This window comes from Diadema setosum, chromosome 4 (assembly GCF_964275005.1).
Source record: "Diadema setosum chromosome 4, eeDiaSeto1, whole genome shotgun sequence".
Lineage (NCBI taxonomy): Eukaryota > Metazoa > Echinodermata > Echinoidea > Diadematoida > Diadematidae > Diadema > Diadema setosum.
The window spans coordinates 24,865,625-24,886,816 of record NC_092688.1 but is presented as its reverse complement, the minus strand read 5'-3'; the positions used below and the strand labels follow the sequence as shown (position 1 = coordinate 24,886,816).

At 37.0% G+C, this 21,192-nt stretch overlaps 1 protein-coding gene across 1 annotated transcript in view; it reads left to right on the top strand.

Moving 5' to 3' along the window:
• Positions 1-20,749, top strand: part of LOC140227751 (uncharacterized) — a 28,144-nt gene extending 7,395 nt beyond the window's left edge. Inside the window, exons 6-11 of the mRNA XM_072308153.1 lie at positions 12,932-12,979; positions 13,755-13,817; positions 14,680-14,736; positions 17,724-17,847; positions 19,438-20,470; positions 20,537-20,749. Coding sequence (XP_072164254.1) covers positions 12,932-12,979; positions 13,755-13,817; positions 14,680-14,736; positions 17,724-17,847; positions 19,438-20,470; positions 20,537-20,749 — 1,538 coding nt within the window. The remainder of the gene's footprint in view (positions 1-12,931; positions 12,980-13,754; positions 13,818-14,679; positions 14,737-17,723; positions 17,848-19,437; positions 20,471-20,536) is intronic.
• Positions 20,750-21,192: the final 443 nt, after the last annotated feature.

The following is a 21,192-nucleotide window of genomic DNA, read 5'->3' as shown; positions in this document are numbered from 1 at the left end:
TTTGATTCCCAATGATTCCCGAAATGAGGAAAATTTTCTTGCGTTTTTTTGATAGAACACTGTCTAAATATCTTATCCAAAGTGTGCACCACATTGCAAAATTTCAATTCTGGAAATGCAAACAAAAACAAAAACAAAAAATTCTCGCGTGGGAGGGGGATGCCCCCTCCCCTTTCTGTCCTTTTCCTTTTTTTTTTCTTTTTAGATTGACAGATTCCCAAATGTTTTATCATAAGTGTGCACCAGGTCTGTCCCTTCAGTTACAAAAAACCACACAAAAGATCCACCGCGGGTGGGAGGGGATATCTTCTTTCAGTCATCCCTTTCCCCATTTTGTTTCCCATTAAAAACTTTAGTACACCTTGGGGATTGACAGCTCTCCGAATTTTCCATCAAAACTTTTCATTTGTATTTGAATGCAAAAGCCCACTCGTATGCAGAGACGTCGATCCTGGAGGAGGGGGGGGGGGGAACGCAAACATTGCGTTTTGTCTAAATAGCTTATCCAAAGTGTGCACCAGATTGCTGAATTTCAATTTACAAAATGCAAAATCTCTCGTGCTTGGGAGGGGGATACCCTCTCCCAAACCCTCCCCCTCTGTGCGCCTTTCCCGAGCCTTAGTACAGTTTTCAGATTTACCCAAAAAAAAAAAAAATTCTGAATAATTCTGAGTGCACAAGATTTATCACTTATATTCCGAAAACTCGAAAGTTCCTTCATGTACAAGGGGAATATCCTATTTTAATCCATCCTTTCCTCGCTTACTACCCCATCACAGATCAGTTTTTGTGTGTGTTTTTTTTTTTTTACTTCCCAAATATTCCATCAAATATGCGTATACGAGATATCTCAATTTCAACTTTAAAGAGGCAAAAGCTACCTCGTACGGGAAGGGTGGTGATAGCCCTCGCCCACGCCTTCTCCCTGCTCGCCCGTCCCCTACCCCCCCCCCCCTGCCCCATGCATACTTGTAAGTAGACTGTGGCTACACTTTGAACATAGACAGTTTTCCAAATATGCCACAAAATATGTGCACCAAAACGTTTAAATGCAATCAGAAATACAGAATCTCCCTCGGGTAGGAAGGGGGGATAGGGCTTATCCCCTCCCACCTTCCCTGATTGAAAAATTTCCTGATATTCCAACAAAAGTATGCACCAGATTGTTGAATTTCAGTTCTAAAACGAAAAAAAAAAAAAGCTCTCTCGAATATGGGAGATGTATCTTGCCACCCTCCCGTTGTTTGGTCCCCTCTATAGACTTAGTACACTTTGGGGAATGACAATTTCCGAATTTTCCACAAAAAGTGTGCTTCAGATCGCTTTATTTCAATTCTAATAACGCAAAAGCTCAGTCGAGTGGTAGGGGGAATCGACCTCAACCACCCCCCCCCCCCCCAAGCTCTCACTAGACTTTGTACATACACACAGATGATGCACACTCGGAATAAGAGCTAAATTCCATGACTTTAACACTTCCCTGAAAAAGCCCTATTTATTTCTTCAATTATTATTATTATTATTTTTTTTTGGGGGGGGAGGGGGTTGCAACAAAAGTTTGCACCAGTTCGCTGAATTTCAGACCTGAAAATGCAAAATTACCTTATTGTGGGAGGAGAAATACTCCTTATCTACGCCCTTTTGTTTTTTTCTGTTTATTTTATAGGCAAATTGTTCATTGTAATCTACATCGAAATATTCTGCTGCCTTAACCCGTTTAGGACGGTTTGCTTTGGCGAGCGAACACCCCCACAGACGGACAGGTTTTCCAAAATCGAGCCCGAACCGAGGGTTACTAAGGGGGTGTGACTTACGATCCCGCTTTACCCAATCATCAAATTGCCGTGTTTGCGGTGTAGGAATCCGCTTTTTGATTGGATGAATAACGACCGCTCATGAATAATAATGTCGCTTCCCTTCGCTATCTGTGTTCGCGCGCGCGGTTTGAACTTCACGTACTCTACGATCGCCAATTTACGTTCCCTCATCAACTCAAATGAATAGCGTCTTTTATTATTGGGCACCAGGCTATGCCGATGGTGTCGCAAATTTCTACTACGTTATTGTCTTGAATTTACTGATTCATGGAGGCAATCTTTTGTTTATGGAAACTGTAATCCGTTGATCACAAGCCTTCAAAGTCTTTCAATGAAAAGCGATCGATCGGAGGATTGTGTACAGGCTTGCGTATTTCCATTTACACGACTATAAGACACGGCGAGTAAATCTCGTATTGTGGCGATATCAAAAGCACACGAACCCACTCTTAACTTACTGTTGTTCACAAAATTCCTTACCATATAGTCAAGGAATTTTGGAAACAGAAGGAAGTTTATTTATTGTATACAACGTTTGAAAATCTGTAACACCTTGTTTGTCCTGCTACGTGTACTTGTATCCAAATACAAAGCTCGCGTGTCTGTAACAGAAGCACGTGGCTTTATTTCAACACTAGGCAAACCATCAACGATGTAATATCACAAGTAGAATTGGTGGTACTGATTTATCAAAGTCGAATTTCGTAATAGAATAACGTCCACTTGAGTTTATTTCTTGGTTCTGTTTCAGTAATTCCAATAAAGTTGACAAGAGCCTGGAATGTTCAATATTCAAATAAATCTTTGCATCTTTCTAACTTTCTTTGAGACGATTAAAAATGCATAATCCACGCTTGCGCGATACCTGCCATCCCCTGAAGAAGTCTGTATAAAGAAGTTTGCTTCCTGAAATTATCAGTCGTGACTACCTACACATTTCGATTATGCGACTTATAATAGGTTTTCATGGGATGCATAAAAGAGATCACCGAGTGGATTTGTGAGTTTATTATCGGGGTTTGATGCTGCCATTTTTCTGTGCGATCTTACGATTCCCTTACAACTTCAACGTAATGTCGGGAAGATATTATTCACTATGTATCAAGTGAAATGAGATTTCACACAGTGATACAAGACATATATTTAATTATTATAAAAAGTAATCACCAACCTAAATGAGTATCGTTAATTCTTACATAGAAAAAAAAACCTAAGAATAAAACACCGGTCATGTTCAAGCCAGTTGACAGAACATGTATGAGCTCTTCAGATGAAACATGGGAGTCTATACGATGAGAAGAAAAAAAGGAGAGAAAAATAGGCTGGTCATCTAAATTTTGTTTGATGGACGGTAGATAATATGAAAAGATTTTTGCAAACGTAATGTAAAATTATACAAGATGAGGTTTGCCTACAACCTGTGTTTTGGTAATATCTTTCTACGTTTTATATATGTATACATATTATGTATAAATATATATATACATATATACATATATATACATATATATACATATATAAATTTTATGGGCAGAGTATCTTGGAGAAGAGTTCATCACCATCAATGATTATGTTCAATCTACAGGTTTGTATATGGGAATGAAGAAGGGGATAGCTGGAAGGGAAAGTGATGAGATGTAATGAGATAAAATGAAGGAGCACTAATTGAGACAAATGTATTACAAAGGAAGAGCAAAACGGCAAAAAAGAAAGGCAAAAGAGTACAACATTATGCAAAGATTTTGCAGTCATTTTTTGTGTACGTTTGCCTTCCAATTTCGTAGTTACGTATAAATTCAAAATAGCCAACAAAAAAGAAAAAAAAAAAGAGAAAGCGCCATGAAGATGTTCATTCAACCTCGTTTGCCTTTCACTATGTCCTATCACTTCAAAAAATGTAGCATTAGCACAATTCAAATTAGAATGCCCATCGAGAATTCAGATTCGCATCAATGTGAGAGAGCGGCTTTTCAAACAGGGTCGCAGGTGAGCATTTTTCGAGTTCGTCGGAGAAGTTTATTCATATTAGAAACAAAAAGGTTGGCCACCCGGCAGCTGATAGAAGAAGACGACATGACCATGGGAGAACGGCGAGCACATGCCACACAAGCTTGAAGGTCTAAAATCATTACATCACTTCAGAAAATAACGAAAAGACGATATGTTTGCTGAAATAAACGACATTTCTCCCGACATTCTTCGATCTCTCATAGCAGACGGTTAATTTTGCTGAAATGATCTTCTCTTATGTTATGAGTGTAAATCAACATTTGTTTTGTTGTGTATACCAGTCATCCCCCGATAAAAGACAGAAAATGAAGTACTATTCTCATTCAATAAGCATAATGTATGAAGGAAACGAGCATTTGCTGCAATCGTTTATGAATATGAAAATGCTGCAATGCGATTTCACGAAGTCTAAAGGAATGAATTCAAGTAGGTGTACCTAGATACAGAGATGTATAATGCAATTATTATGAAAAATACGCAGCCACGATAAGTGCATTAACCACTTCAATAGTAGCATGAAAATATTTGATCACATCAGTATATGAGATGGACAAGAACATTTCATGCTTTTATTGCTTGAAATATGCTCCTAAACAAAGTACAATGTTCAATTGAAGCGACGGGTTATCACATCTCCGTCTCTCGCAAAACTGAATCATCACTTCGCAAATTTGGAGTGCTTTCAACAAATTTAAATTAAAAAAAAGTTTATTTTTTAAGGCATGAGTTACCATATTCTACTGACTATAAATCGATTGAGCTACAAAACGGTAGTGTGTTGCTAAAACCATTGTTACTCGATGATTGCGAAATCATTTGACTCGTGAACTTCCGAAAGAGATGGACTGAAAAACCCAAATTTCTAAACGTATAAATAATTGACAGAGCGACTATAGCCGAAAATTAGCATATTATGAAGAATTCATACAAAACTAGAACCAAGAAAGACTAAACAGTCGACATCACCGTTGTCGGTATCGTCGTAATATGGGATGTAATTTTATTTTGACTGCCTCTTTGAAATGCTGCAAACATCAAATACTGAACATCATAATTTTTATTTGTGAATTCTAAGCGTATGAGAGAGAGAGAAAAAAAAAAAAACTTCTGCCGTATGTCTTGTTTCTCGCTTTATTGCAGCGTATATGTCATTGTCGAAGTTTAAATTCTGTAATACATGTTCGTAACAAGTACATGAGAACTTGCACATTCGATTCCCAACAACCATAAAATCACTGGGATCCGTAAAAGCGGTTACGTAATACATACGAAGCACATCACTATAATGCATTCTATGGACCGGTGCAGAAAAAAGAGACTGTCTGTAATCGGCCTTTGAACTTCTCTATTATGCTCATAATCCCCGACTTTTCAGATGGCGTCTACGAGTGCGTCTAGGAATGTTTTTGTATCAACATCCTGTCTATTCATGGAGGTACAATGTAACATGATACTCTGACCACCTGGTCTATTCAAAGTGTTCTTGCATATAACACTCGCACATGTTACGCTGTGTTTCACCATGATGAATATAATTATAAGACCCCATAGTGGCAATATCGGCTCTTGCATTGTATCAAAATAATGAATATTATACAGTATATCCTCAATTTGGTTCGTTGGCCAAGTAGATGTGTTGAACGATCTTATAACATAATCACGCTGACATTCATAAGTACATGTATGAGAGAGGGGAAAAAAAGCTTCAAGCAACATCGAAGTTGAGTTTCTCAAACCAATCTTCCATTTGAGTTTGTTTCTTGGTTTTGTTTCAACAATTTTCATAATGTTGACAAGAGCCTGATTGGATGTTCAATATTTAAATAAATCATTGCATCTTTCTTGCAATCTTTGACAGCTAATGGTGTCTAAACCTGCGAACTCCATGCATTTTTCTATAAAGACGTTTGCTTTCTGAAATTATCCATCATGACTGCCTCTAGATTTCGACCATAATTATATGACTTAGGTTTCCATGGGATGAATAAAGGAGATCAACGAGCGCATTTGTAAGTTTACTTACAAAAGTTGTAAAGTTAACTTTCGGGTTTTATGTTGCAAATTTTATGTGCAATCATGATTCCCTTACAACTCTACCGTAATGGCGGGAAGGTATTGTTCACTGCACATCACTTGAAATTAAATGTCACACAGTGATATGATAATCATCAGCAAACGGGATACATTATTGTTATATAATATATATATAATTCTATAAAACACCTGTTCAAGTCAGTTGATGGAACATTTATGAGCTCTTCCGGTCTGCAAACGAGACATCGGAGTTTATGCAATAAGAAGAAAGATTGAGAGATGGAGAGAGAGAAAAAAATAGGTTGATCTTCTAAATTTAGTTCCATGGACGGTAATCTGAACACACTTTTGCAAACGAAATGAAATATTATACACGGCTAGGTTTGCCTATAATCTGTGTTATGGTGATATCTTATTAGATTATATAAAATTATAACAATACGGGCAACGTATCTTGGAAAAGTGATCGCCACCATCAATGGGGATATTCAATCTAGACGATTAATTGTAGATGATGGGAATGAAGAAGTGGATAGCTGGAAAGGAAAGTAATGAGATGCAATGAGATAAAACGAAGGAGCACTAATCGAGGCAAATGTATTACAAAGGAAGAGCAAAACGGCATATTCGAGTGTTCAAAATGGTTCAATATTATGCAAAGATTTTGCAGTCATTTTTTTTTTTTGTGTGTGTGTGTACGTTTGTCTTCTAATTTCACAGTTAGGTAATTCAAAATCGCCTATACAAAAAAGAAAAAAAAATAGCGCAATGAAGATGTTCATTCAATCTCAGTTTCCTTTCACTATATCTTATCAATTCAAAAAAACGTAGCCTTAACACAATTCAAATTAGAATGTCCATTGAGAATTCAAATTCGTCTCAATGTGAGAGAGCGTCTTTTCAAACAGGGTCGCAGGTGAGCATTCCCGAGTTCGACGGAGAAGTTCATTCAATTTAGCAACAAACAAGGTTGGCCATCCAGCAGCTGTAGAAGAAGCCGACATGATCATGGAAGTATGGCAAGCACAAGCCATACAGGCTTGAAGGCCTGAAGTTATTACATCACTTCAGAAAATAAGGAAAAGACATTTCTCCTGGCATTCTTTGATATCTCATAACAGACGGCTAATTTTGCTGAAATGATCATCTCTTATGTCATGAGTGTAAATCAATATTTGTTTTATTGTGTATACCAGTCACCCCCCCCCCCCGATAAAAGACAAAAACAAAAATGAAGTACTAACAATCTCATTCAATAAGCATAATGTATAAAGGAAACGAGCATTTGCTGCAATCGTTTATGAATAATAATGCTGCAATGCGATTTCACGAAGTCTAATGGAATGAATGAATGTAGGCATACCTAAATGCAGAGATATACGTAGATATATATTAAAAAACACACAGGCACGCTAAGCGCATAAATTACTTCAATAGCAGCATGAAAAAAAAAATGATTACATCGATAAACGTGAGATTAGACAAGAACATTTCATGTTTTTATTGCCCGAAATACCTTGCTCCTAAACAAAGCGTTCAATTGAAGCGATATGGTGATCACATCTCCGTCTGTCGCAAAATTGAATCACCACTTCGCAAATTTGGAGCGCTTTCTACAAAGAAAAAAAAATCGTTTTTTTTTTCGGTATAAGTTGTCATATTTGATTGATTATGAATGGATTGAACTCAATGATCAAAAACAAAATTGACTCGTGAACTTACGAAAGAAGTGGACTGAAAACACCTCAGACTTCTAAATGTATAAATAATTGACAGAGCCGAAAATTCGACTATAGCCGAAAATTAGCATATTATGAGGGATTCATACAGAACTAGAACAAAAAAGACTAAACAGTCGACATCACCATCGTCGGTATCATCGTAAAATGGGATATTATGTTATTTTGACTGCTTCTTTGAAATGCTGCAAACATCAAATACCGAACATCATAAATTGGCGAATGCTAAGCGTATGAGAGAAAAAAAAAAATGCCATATTATGTCTTGTTTACTCGCTTTATTGCAGCGTATTTCGCTGTCGAAGTTTAAATTCTATACATATATGTTGGTAACCATGGTAACAACCACATGAGAACTTGCACATTCGCTTCCCAACAACCATAAAATCATTGGGGTCCGCAAAAGTGATTACGTAATACATACGAAGCACATCACTGTAATGCATTCTGTGGACCGGTTCAGAAAAAAAGATACTGTCTGTAATCGGCCTTTGAACTCCTCTATTATTGTCATAATCCCCGACTTTTCAGATGGCGTCTACGAGCGCGTCTATGAATGCTTTTGTATCAACATCCTGTCTATTCAAGGAGGTACAACGTAACCTGATACTCTGGCCACCTGGTCTATTCAAAAGTGTTCTTGCCCAAAACACGCGCATAATAGGCTGTGTTTTACCATGATGAATATATAAGACCCCATAGTGGCAATATCGGCTCTTGCGTTGTATACATATGTTACAGTAAATCCTCTATTTGGTTCGTTGGCCAGGTAGATTTTTTGAACGATCTTATAGCATAATCAGGCTGTCATTCATAAGCATGACAGAAAAGAAAAAAAAAACAAAACAAACAAACAAACTTCAAGCATCATCAAAGTTGAGTTTCGTAGACCAATCTTTCATTTGAGTTTGTTTCCTGGTTTTGTTTCAGCAAGTATTTGTGCCATATTATTGACAAGAGCCTGATGGGATGTTCAATATTCAAACAAATCACTGCATCTTCCTTGCTGTTTTTGACAACTGATGATGACTAAATCTGAAAAATCCATGCTCTTGCGGTACCTGCCATCCACACTGAAGTTTTTGTGTATAAAGACGTTTGCTTTCTGAAATTATCCATCATGACTGCCTACAGATATGGCTTAGGTCTCCATGGAATAAATAAAAGATATCAACGAGCGCATTTGTGATTTGACTGTTGGGGTTTTAATGCTGCCAATTTTGCTAGTGCAATCTTACGATCGACTTATAACTCTATCGTACTGCCTGGAAGATATTGCTCATTACGAATCACATGAAATAAGATTTCACACAGTGATAAGACATAAGTTATTCATCATAATAATAAAAAGTCATCACTAACGGGAAAGATGATTGTTTTGATGAATATGTATATTTATGAGGTCTTCCGGTCTTCAGGCGAAACATTGGAGTCTATGCGATAAGAAGAAAGATTGAGAGATAGAGAGAGAGAAAAAAAATAGGCTGGTCTTCTAAATTATGTTTGGTGGATGTAATCCGAACAGTCTTTTGCAAACGAAATGTAATATTATACACAGCTTGGTTTGCCTATAAAATTTGTGTTATGGCATGTATGGTAACATCTTTTTAGATTGTGTGTATATATTCATAATACAGGCAAAGTATCTTCGAGAAGTGATCGTCACCATCAATGATAATATTCAATCCATACATTTGTAGGTGATAATGAAGAATTGGATTACGGGAAAGAGAGGGAGAGAGATGGAAAGGGGGGGGGGGCGGGAGAAATAATATGGCGGTCTTCTAAATTTTGTTTGGTGGATGGTAATCCGATCACACTTTTGTAATCGAAATGTAATGTTACACACGGCTAGGTTTGCCTGTCTGTGTTATGGTAATATCTTTTTAGATTATAATATATATATATATATATATATATATATATATACATATATATATATATATATATAACGGGCAAAATATCTTGGAGAAGTGACCGCCACCATCAATGATATAACAAATCTATACGTTTGTAGACGGGAATGAAGTGGAAAGCTGGAAAGGAAAGTGACGAAATGTAATGAGATAGAATGAAGGAGCACTAATCGAAGCAAATGTATCATAAAGGGAAAGCAAAATGGCAAACTTAGTTTACAAAATGGTACATTATACAAGATTTTGCAGTCGTTTTTTGCGTATGTTTGTCTTTCAATTTCATAGTTAGGTAATTGATAATCGCCAACAAAAAATAATTATAGTTTCATGAAGATGATCATTCGGCTTTGTTTTCCTTTCGCTATATCCTATCACTTCAAAAATGTAGCATGAACACACTTCAATTTAGAATGCCAATCGAGAACTCACATTCGTCGCTATGTGAGAGAGGTTTTTTGTTGTTGTTTTTGTTTCAAACAGAGTCGCAGGTAGCATTTCCGAATTCGTCGGAGAAGTTCATTCAATTTAGCAACAAAAGGTTGGCCACCTGAAAGCTGAAGAAGTCAGCATGATCATGGAAGAATGGCGAGCACATGCCACACACGCTTGAAGGCCTAACATCGTTACACACTTCAAAGAATAAGGAAAAGACAACAATATGTTTGTTGAAATTACACCATTTCTCCCGACATTCTTCGATCTCTCATAGCAGAGGGCTAATTCCCCTGAAATGATCTTCTCTTCTGTCAAGAGTGTAAATCAATATTTATTTCATTGTGTATACCAATCATCCCCCGATAAAAGACAGAAAATACAGTACTTTTCTCATCCAATATGCATAATGCATAAAGCAAACGAGCATTATTTTGCTGCAATCGTTTATGAATATCAAAATGCTGCAACGCGATTTCACGTAGTCTATAATTCGATTGAAAGCATGTACCTAAATGCAGAGGTAGATAGAGAGAAGACACATGCACAATAAGGGCTTAAACCACTTTGGTGATAGCATTAAAACATTAATTACATCAAATAAAGAGAAGAGCATTTCGTACTTTTATTGCTCGAAATACCTTACTCCCAAAAAGTCGAGAGCTACAATTGGAGCGCTCGATAATCACATCACATCACATCACATCGCAGAATTGAATGACCGCTTCGCAAATTTTGAGCGTTTTCTACAAATTTGAATGAAAAGTAGATTTTTTTTTTGGCATGAGTTGTCATATCCGATTGACTGAAAATGGAGTGAACTACAACCAGTGGCGTTTGGCTAAAATCCTTGCAATTCAATGATAGCAAAATCATTTTGACTTATGAACTTACAAAAGAAATGGACTAAAAAAAACCCAGATTTCTAAACGTTTATCGAGCGACTGCAGCCGAAAATAAGCATATTAAAAGAATTCATACAAAAAATAGAAATACAGACTAAACAGTCGAAATCACCATTGTCACTATCAACGTAATATGGGATATTATTATATCAAATATACTTTTTTGAACGGCTGCAAATACCAGATACCGATCTTTTTTTTTGTTTTTTTTTTTCATAGACAATTTCTTGCAAATGCTATAAACGTCTGAGAGAAAACTTGTGCCATGGTCTTGTTTATTCGCTTTATTGCAGCGCATTTCGTTGTTGCATTTTAATTTCTATGATAAATTGATGTTTGGAACATGCACATGAGAACTTGCACATTCAATTCCCAACAACCATAAAGTTATGGTTACATATACATACGAAGCACATCGCTAACATTCATTCTATATGGACCGGTACAGAAACGAAAAGACTGTCGGCAATCGACCTTTTACCTTCTCTATTATGCTCATAATCCCCTGCTCTGCCCCTCCCCTGCCCTATCTAGGAATGTTTTTGTATCTGCATCCTGTCTATTCATAAATATACAATGTAACCTGACACTCTTGCCAGCTGGCTGGTCTATTCAAAATATTCTCGCCCATAACACGTGCACATGTGACGCTGTGTTACGCCATGATGAATATACGACTTCGATGAAGTAGCACAATCAACTGCGTTGTTTGTATGCAGTACACCCCCTACTCGGTTTGTTCTTGGCCAAGTGGTTTCTTTTTTTAAACGATTTTATAACATAATCAGAATATTATTCATGACGGTAAAACTCTTCAAACAACTACAAGTAACATCGCTGTCATGATAACAAACAGACACAAAAACATTCACACACATCACATGCAGGGACACGCAAAAGATTTACTTTTGAATTTATTCAGTTTGCCTAGTTTTGGTAAATCCCAGGACTCGGTAGCGGAAGAGGAAGGCCAACATTTCATGCCAATAATGGTAAGCAGGTTGCCATGCCGAGATGGCTTTCATAGAAAATCCATAAGTACGACATTACATTACTGATATAACACGAAGTAGTATGCCGCAATACTTTATCATGTAAATGTGTGCTAATAAGGTAGGTGCGTGCACGCAACGGTCTTGACCGCCGCACGCACGCTTTTCACTTGAGTGTGGCAATTTGCATACCGATGCAAATGAGATCGCCAGAGCGTGCGGCTGGTCGCTCGTCATTGGTCAGTTTCCCGACCGTTGCGAAGGTCTGAATGTCGTGAAAATTGCACTCATGTTGTCAATATTTTGCTTGTTTATAGACATAAGATATGACCAATCATTACAAAATGTACACAGATGGCAACTTTGATGTATGTAGTCCCACAAAATATAAATAATTTTTAACATAGGCATCGTATTGTTGGTGAAATTCTAAGTTTAAAAATGCCTGTTCATTTCACTCTCTCAGCCCGAGTATACTCGGGACCAGTCCACAGCCTGGAAAACGTCAGCCCGAGTATACTCGGGACACGTCCTAAACGGGTTAAACAAGTGGGACTCTTTCAAGTCGATAAAACACGCAAATATGCATAAAATTGGACCATTTACAACATCAAAACGCAAAAAGTTCTCACGGTGGGAGGTGGACACCCCCTCCCACCTCCCAATTTTATAGGCAAAATTGTTCAATAATAATCTACATCAAAATGTACTGCTATCTAAATCATGTGGGACTGTTTCTAGTCGATAAAACACGCAAAAAAAAATGTATTAAATTGCACCATTTACAACATCAAAATGCAAAAAGTTCTCATAGGCCCCACTATTTAATAGGCCTTCACAGTGATGTCGCACAGGCGGAGCAAGAGCTGAAATACCACGATTTAGTCATTCAATTATCTATGAATGATCAATGAATATCTATTTTTCTTGTTTTTTGATACGACAAAAATACAAAATTTTACCAAAAGTGTGCACCAGATCGCTGAATTTCAGGTCTGAATGTGCAAGATCTTCCTCGTGGGGGAGGGGGGATACTCCCTACTTTGGAAATTGATTCAGGTCTTAAACTTGTATTCTAATGCCTAGGTGGAACCATCAACACAACGCCTACCCAGAATACAGATTACATCTCCAGTGAGTAGCATTCAATGTTTTCAAGTTAGTTGCTGGTAGTGTTGCTGCTGATTTATGGTGATGTGTGTTTGGCCAAGAGCATTAGTTTTAACCTTGTGTTGTGTTGGTAACAAGCTGATTTTTTTTTTTTTTTTTTTTTTTTTTTTTTTAGGATTGGTCCAGGAATATTCCCAGAATATTGTAAACATATCAAAATTCCTCATCAATTCCAAATGGACATTTTCCGCCATCCAAAATGGCGTCACAAAAATGACTATCATTTCTTATTTTTCTCACTGCTTTGCAAGTTGTTAAATTTTATTATGTTTAAATATCATTAAAGTTATCCAGAAACCAATCACTTGCAAGTACCAATTAAAAAACATTACACCCTTTTCCTTTTAAACTGTAATATTTATACATGTGTTTTAGAGATAAGGAACCGCCCCCCCCCCCCAAAAAAAAAAAAAAATACATATATATGTTTATATATTCAGAGATTTTGAAGAAAAAAAAAACACCAAAAAACAAATTTGTCAAATACTTGAGAACTTCAAGAAATCCAAACTGGCGCAGGAAATGGCTGTCATTTATTGTTTTTAACATAACTTGCGGTTCCTCGTCTCTCAATATGTATATACATGTGACCCTGCATCACAAAACCAACAAAAAGTCGCCAGACATGGATTTCTAGTTAAGGGCAGATTCTGAAAGGGCAGACTCTAATCTAATCTGAATGGACCTATGCCATTGTTTTTATTACCAATAATGCTCCTGTGTTTCTCCTATAAAACAGGCGAGAGACTACCTTCCCAAGAATTGACGACATTGCCAGAGATCACCGCCACGTCGTTTATAAGTGAGATAAATTGTCAGCCAGTATAGCCACTATAATATCAGCCGTTAAAAAAAAAATCAAAATGTATAGATTTGTCCACTTTTTCCTTCCTGACACTCATATTGTTCACTTAATGATTACTTTAATCACATGAGTGTTTTTTTTTTTCCTGCTAAAGACCTACAATTTCAATGTGCTTATTATTGCTTGTTGCCATTTTAATTAAAAGATTTGTTTATTAAAAAGATAGGAAGACTAAAAGTGTAAACCTTTCATACTACCCATTCAAAAATCATTGTAATGCACTATGTTCTTCATGCCCACAGGTTTGTTATTTGAAACTACATAATTATTGTATCGTAATAATTCACTGAGTAACATTCCAGTGCAGCTTGCTTTCTGTTTCTGCGTTTTTCTTTTACACTTTAGTACTTTTACAAGACAAAGGAGCCCACTAAATAAAAAAAAGAATACATAATGTAATAGCATTTCTAAAGTTCAAACTTATAAAACGTGAAAGCAAGTCATAGAATGCCAACTTTAATTTGAAATACTTATATAAATTTGACAGATATCGACTGCTATTCAGGGAAAAAAAGTACCCGTGTAATTGAAATATGAATTAATTCGTACTACAACTTGAAAGTCTCTGTGATCGGCTTGGTATCCTCTTTATAATCATCTCGTCATCAGTTTGCGCATGAATTAATACAACACCAATAGGTAAGCAGATGTTTATTTACTTCATTGATGTTACTTCACCGTACATCATGTGATGATGTCATAGTGCACGAGACATCAGGGAGCTAATTTTCGGGAGGAATTTAATCATTGTGGCTGTCTGAACTACTTATATTATTAATGTTCTTCTTTTCATGAACAGGAGATGGAAAGTCGACTGAAGATGCAATCATACGAGACACAAACGAAACGACTAGAAGTGAGTTGTATATCCCTATCATTTGATATCATCTGAAGTAAATAAATATATTCGTCACATTTGTATTCAATAATGAAGTAAAACAAGATTATACCTAAATGCGTTTTGTGTTTTGTTTTGTTTTTTCCAGACTGAGGATGAAGCGGTTATCACAGTCGGTTTTTTTTCTTCAAACACGGTGTCGTAAGGGAGAAAAATGTTTTTAGTCAAGGTCCTCACACGTGCGCACAAACATAATTTACTGCGTTTGCCTTGATGACATTAATTAATGTTTATCTGCTTGTCTGTAATGAAGAGAAAATGACAATTATGAATTCGGAATGTTATTGATTGTAATGTCATTGTAAAACACTACAGCAAGTAATGACTCTTGATACATTCAAGCTGACATTAGAGCTAAAGTTAAAGATAAAAAAATATATGTGTTATCGTGTTTCGATAAATGGATACAATAAGAAACTTTTACGCTAACAATGATAATGTAAACTAGTTGGAAAACATCTTTAAAAATGGTTTTCATGCCTGAGATCTTGACCTGAGACGAAACAAAGTTTTTTGACTGGGAACGTGTGTCACCACGTCAACCTGAATGATTGGAAATTGGACAAACATCATAGACAAGTACCAACTGCAGTGATTTCAAAGAAATTATCAAAAGTTCACATGTGGCCCTGCATCACAAAACAAACAGAAAGTTGCAAGACCTGAAATTTTAGTTAAGAGTATATCCTGAAAGACCAGAAGTACAGCTTTAAAATGATGTATAACTCAAAGGAAATGGACTCTCCTAATCTATCTAAATATTGGAAAGAAAGCGCACACTAAGGAAAAGTGTGAACTGAGAAAAGAGGCTCTGAAGTACAATGTCTATTCAAATGCTTAATCTTTACCAAGCTGTGCTGGCTGTGTAATGAATGGGACAAAGAACAGGATGTAAGCCACCAGGGTAACAACAATGAAGGGATTATCAAATTAAAGTGATATTGAGCATGTCTTATTAACACATTCTGTCCTTGATTGATGCCAACTTTCAAAGCAGTAGCGTCATCCTTTCAAAAGTTATAGGAGTTAAAAGTGAAGAATGTGTACAAGATTTTTAAGAAATGAAAAGGGGACTCTAAAGAGACACTTAATCACACTATTCTGCCCCCCCCCCCAAAAAAAATGTTCAGTTCAGTTCAGTTCAGTTCAGTTTTTATTTCTGCATTTCAAAATCAATACAAATCAACAAATCAACAAAATACTTACATAGTCATTTACACAGCTAATATTCGTAACGTTTGGATCTTACATACATTTTCTTCTTTTTTTTTCAAGAACGAATATCATATATGAAAGGAAGCAATAGGAAATGATAAAAACTAAATGCAGGGGACCATCATCATAAGCTAAGCTTGACGAGGAAGATGGCCCCAGGTATAAAGAGATACATAAAGAAAATCTTGCCACTCACTGAGTGGGGAGTAATTGTGCGAAGGGCACAATAAAGAGATACATAAGAAAATCTTGCCACTCACTGAGTGGGAGTATTGTGTGAAGGACGTGCGGTGCAGTGCGGTGTGCATTGTGTTGGGATGAATCTTGGTTTGTACGTTGAGTGTTATTTTGTGTATCAGTGTGATGAGGTGAATGTTACTTCAGTTATGGCCGTGAACTCATTGTTTAGGGTGTTTGTTGACCAGGTGGTATGAATATTTAAATGTCAGAAGTATACTGGATTATGAGGGTGTTTTTTAGTTCTCGTTTGAAAATGTTCAACGACGTACATTGTTTTAAATTCGGGGGTAAAGAATTCCAAATATCTGGTCTATTATGTTTTAATGATTTTTGACCTAAAATGATTCTGGGGTTTTCGAGATGGTAATCGGACGACTGACGTGTTGGATATGAATGAACGGTGGAATTTGGAGTGAAGAAACCATCAAATTTTTTTGGAAGACAATTAAATGTATATTTATACATAAAAACAGCAGTTTGAAAGGTGTGAAGATCCTCAATTTTCAATGTTTTTAGTTGACGAAATAGGGGATTGGATGGGGATAAGTAACGGGAATTGGTAATAAAACGTACAGCACGTTTTTGGAGGGTAAGAATTGGATTAATCTTGGTTGAGCCACAGTTTCCCCAAACGATATTGCAGTATGTGATATATGGTAAGATCAATGCATTATATAGATTAGTCAGGGAATTTTCGAGATGGTAATCGAGATGGTAATCGGACGACTGACGTGTTGGATATGAATGAACGGTGGAATTTGGAGTGAAGAAACCATCAAAAATTTTTGGAAGACAATTAAATGTATATTTATACATAAAAACAGCAGTTTGAAAGGTGTGAAGATCCTCACTTTTCAATGTTTTTAGTTGACGAAATAGGGGATTGGATGGGGATAAGTAACGGGAATTGGTAATCAAACGTACAGCACGTTTTTGGAGGGTAAGAATTGGATTAATTTTGGTTGAGCCACAGTTTCCCCAAACGATATTGCAGCATGTGATAGATGGTAAGATCAATGCATTATATAGAATAGTTAGGGAATGTTCGAGATAAACTGCCAAAAGACACACTTTCCTGCCCGTTTTATGATCCCAACTTTTAGCATAATGTAGATAAAGTCTTGCTCTTTCAGAAAATATGAAAAAGTCAAGATCGGCTCGGTTGACCCATTTCACCTATTTTCAGTCCTCACACAAAATCAGTGTGTGCGAGTTTTTGTTCGTTTTGTGATGCACGGTCACATATTTTATTTCTCAAAATTACGTACCAAGTGGTGGCCCTTCGTGTCATATGCAATGTAGTGTTTGTTTTTATTGTCTGTGTGTGTGTGTTTTTTTTTTTTAATTGCTGTTACGGGATATCATTTGATTATTGCTTTTATGAGAATACAATAGTATACACTCATCTCATTTTGCTATGCAATATACTTTTCTCTTCTTTTTTTTTTCCCGATGTTGACAAAGATTTAATGTTATGGATCCTATTCCAGTTTCTGAAGTTCCTGACTCGACTGAGAGAGATGATGTCATAATTACAATGGGGACTCTTATGTGTGTTGTTCCCATACTGCTTGGCATTCTGTACATGACACTGTGCAAGTTTCACAGCAAAAGGTAAACGTTTGCATCATCCAGTATTCTGTGTACGTGTGGGTGCGAGTGTGTATATCTGTATGAATTTTGGGAGGGGGTGTTTTGGGGTTGATGCGGGAAGATATGTAAAACTATATTGCCATCAATTCATGCTGTTTTCCTCCCTCTAATGTATCCATTATAGTTGTGTGATATTTACACCATTGTCCTGTCGCTTTCAACTTTGTCATGTAATGTATCTAATGTTTGAAATTTTGAGTAGTAGCAGAATAAGTTATGCATGTGTATGTAGCCGTGGAAAATGTGACCATATTCCCAAACTGTGTGAATGGATATCTTTTCCGTAGGACAATCTAAAAGAAGGTAATATGTTGCACAAATGTATATTTGTGATGGTGAGTCAAGAGCCTTTGCATAATTAAGCATCGTGTGTTCGTGTGTGTGCTAGTGTGAATGTGTGTGAGACGATCGGAGGTGTGTGTTTGGGCATTGCTGCATAAAGGTAGTATGTGACCCTGCATCACAAAACCAACAAAAAGTTGCCATCTATGAATTTTAAGTTAAGGGCAGATTCTGAAAGAGCAGACTCTAGGCTTTAAAATGATGTATAAGTCAATTCAATTGGACTCCCCAAACCTACCTAAATACTGGAAAAAAGCATACACTCTGGAAAAGTGTGAACTGAGAAAAGAGGCTCTGAAGTACACGGTCTATTCAAGCGCTTAATCTTTACCAAGCCGTGCTAGCTGTGCTGTGAAAGGGACAAAACACAGGATGTAAACCACCGGAGCAACAACAATGAAGGGACTATCAGATTAAGCTGAAATTGAGCATGTTTTATTAACACATTCTGCCTATAATTAATGCTAACTATCAAAGCAGTAGCATCATCCTTTCAAAAGTTATTAGACTTGAAAGTGCAGAGTGTGCTAAGGAATTCAAGAAATAAAAAACGGCCTCTAAGAGATACCCGATCATTCTACTCTTCCCCCAAAAAGGGTTGTAGAAAAACTGCTAAAAACACACTTTCCCTTTCAGGTCAAGATCCCAAACTGAAGAATAATGTAGAAGAAGGATAGGTCTTCCATAAAATATGAAAAAAACAAAAACTAAAAATTGACTCAGTTGAACCCTTTCACCTTTTTGAATCTTCATGTAAAATTAAGTGGTGCGAGTTTTTGTTTGTTTTGTGATGCACGTTCACATATTGTCACTCTGAGACACTTTGTTTTCTTCCCTCTAATGTGTCAACTGTAGTATTTTTTATGTTTGTGCCATTGTAGTGTCATTTTCAACATTCTTAAATGCTTGAAACAACAGAAAATTAAGGGTGGGCAGCCCTCGAAAACAAAGTACATTTTAAAAGAGTGTGAATGGATTTCGATATGCAGACAAACTGTTTAAATGTACATGTTATTTATTTTCCATGGAACAACCCAAAAACCATTTCATAAAATAATGTTTCACACACTATATATGATGCTGTGCGATGTATGTTTCCATCCCATGTTATGAACGGAGTGTTATTATTGGTTTTTTTATGGCAGGATGTATTTCGTTTCTTCTTTTTTTTTTCAAACAATTGTATCTTTCTTATCATTGCCGTTACAGACGTAGATCCTCACAAATTCCAAATCAGGCACACAACAGACAGCTGCAGATGCATCCTGTAGACAATTCAAACCAAGTTTTGAGCTTGACGGATCATGTTGTATTGAGAAATACTAGTACTGACGCTGTAACAGAGGGAAATCCTTTCACGAACCACCATGAAAGTGGCGTCATGACTCATCGAGAGAACCCGTATCGCATCTATCAGGACGCTGCGGAGGTAGACAGTGGACATTCCCACGCATCAAACTTAGAACAAGTCTCCTTTTACACAGCTCCATTACAGAGCAACGTAACTTGCTCTGTACTCCCCTCTGTAAGTTTTCCGTATGATCATGAGAACCGTGGCCTACAGGACACATCATTTGACGGAACGGCGAGTGGCTATGATGACTGTGAATACCAGGATGTAGACGTCTGTAGAAAAGATTGCTTGACGAGAAGGGGCTCTAGATCCCTTGATGAGGCCCACTTGATTGATGAAAGGTGTTATAATTCGTTAGATTTCAGCAAACGGTCTGCCCAAAAGATTGATATCAACAGAGACAGTGAGTACGATCACTGCAATCGTGTCTTTTTAGATAAGAGACTGCAATGTTCCCCAACACATCTCCCAGCTTCTGGTCCAGCTTCTCAGAGTGAAGTTCACTCCGACAGAAACGATGATATTTCGTATTCCTACGTGGATTCCATACCAACCGTGAATTGTGAAGAGACCTTCTATTATCAACTACATCCTGACGAAGCTAATAGTATCGAAACGTTCAAACGACCGCAGTTCATGGACGCTTTCGACTCAGAGGAATACTCCTTGCCGACTCCTGATAAAGGCTCCACCTATGACAAGCATCCTGAAAAGAAAGATGACATCTTGAGCGACTGCAATGACTCCGAGAATTTCATGGGTTATGTTTCAAATACCAGACCATGTGAAGAATTGTATGCAACGGTGAACAAAACAGTTGGGACATATTCTGCAGTAAAACCAGCAACATGCGAAGAACTGTACGCAACGGTGAACAAAACAGTGGAGGCATATTCGGCAGCAAAACCAGCAACATGCGAAGAACTATATGCAACGGTGAACAAAACAGTTGAGGCATATTCGGCAGCAAAACCAGCAACATGCGAAGAACTATATGCAACAGTCAACAAAACAGTGGAGGCATATTCGGCAGCAAAACCAGCAATTTGCGAAGAACTGTATGCTAGGGTGGACAAAACAAAAGGAGGCCACAGTGACAGTAACGAGACATCACACGAGGAGCTGTATATGAACGTTATAGATGGATCTTTGAATATGTTGTACTAACCACCTATTTATACAGTCACAACACCAGCAGATGCGTCTAACGGGTCAGTATCCTAATGTTCATTAAGAACATATCGTATGCATTTAATGGTGGGTGTTTAGAGCATATTTTATGGCTGACGATGATAATTTCCTTATTTTTTTTTTCCAATAATTATGTAAATATGAGGTTTAGGAGAACAAACCCGCGTGGATGTAGTGTTTTTATTAATATACCCACGAATTTTCAATCTGATTTTTTTTTTCTTTGTGGGGGGGGGGGGGCTTTTGTGCTCCAGTTTGGCACATGGAAACGTTAAAACTTACAAGATAAAGAAAGGCAAGTAGGGTATTGCCAATTTCAGATAAAGTGCGCCTTGTGACAATACCAAGTTTTCGTGTTGTGTGAAGATTTCTTTGTTGTGGTCTTTACCACATTCTTCTTTATATGTACACGGTGAAGA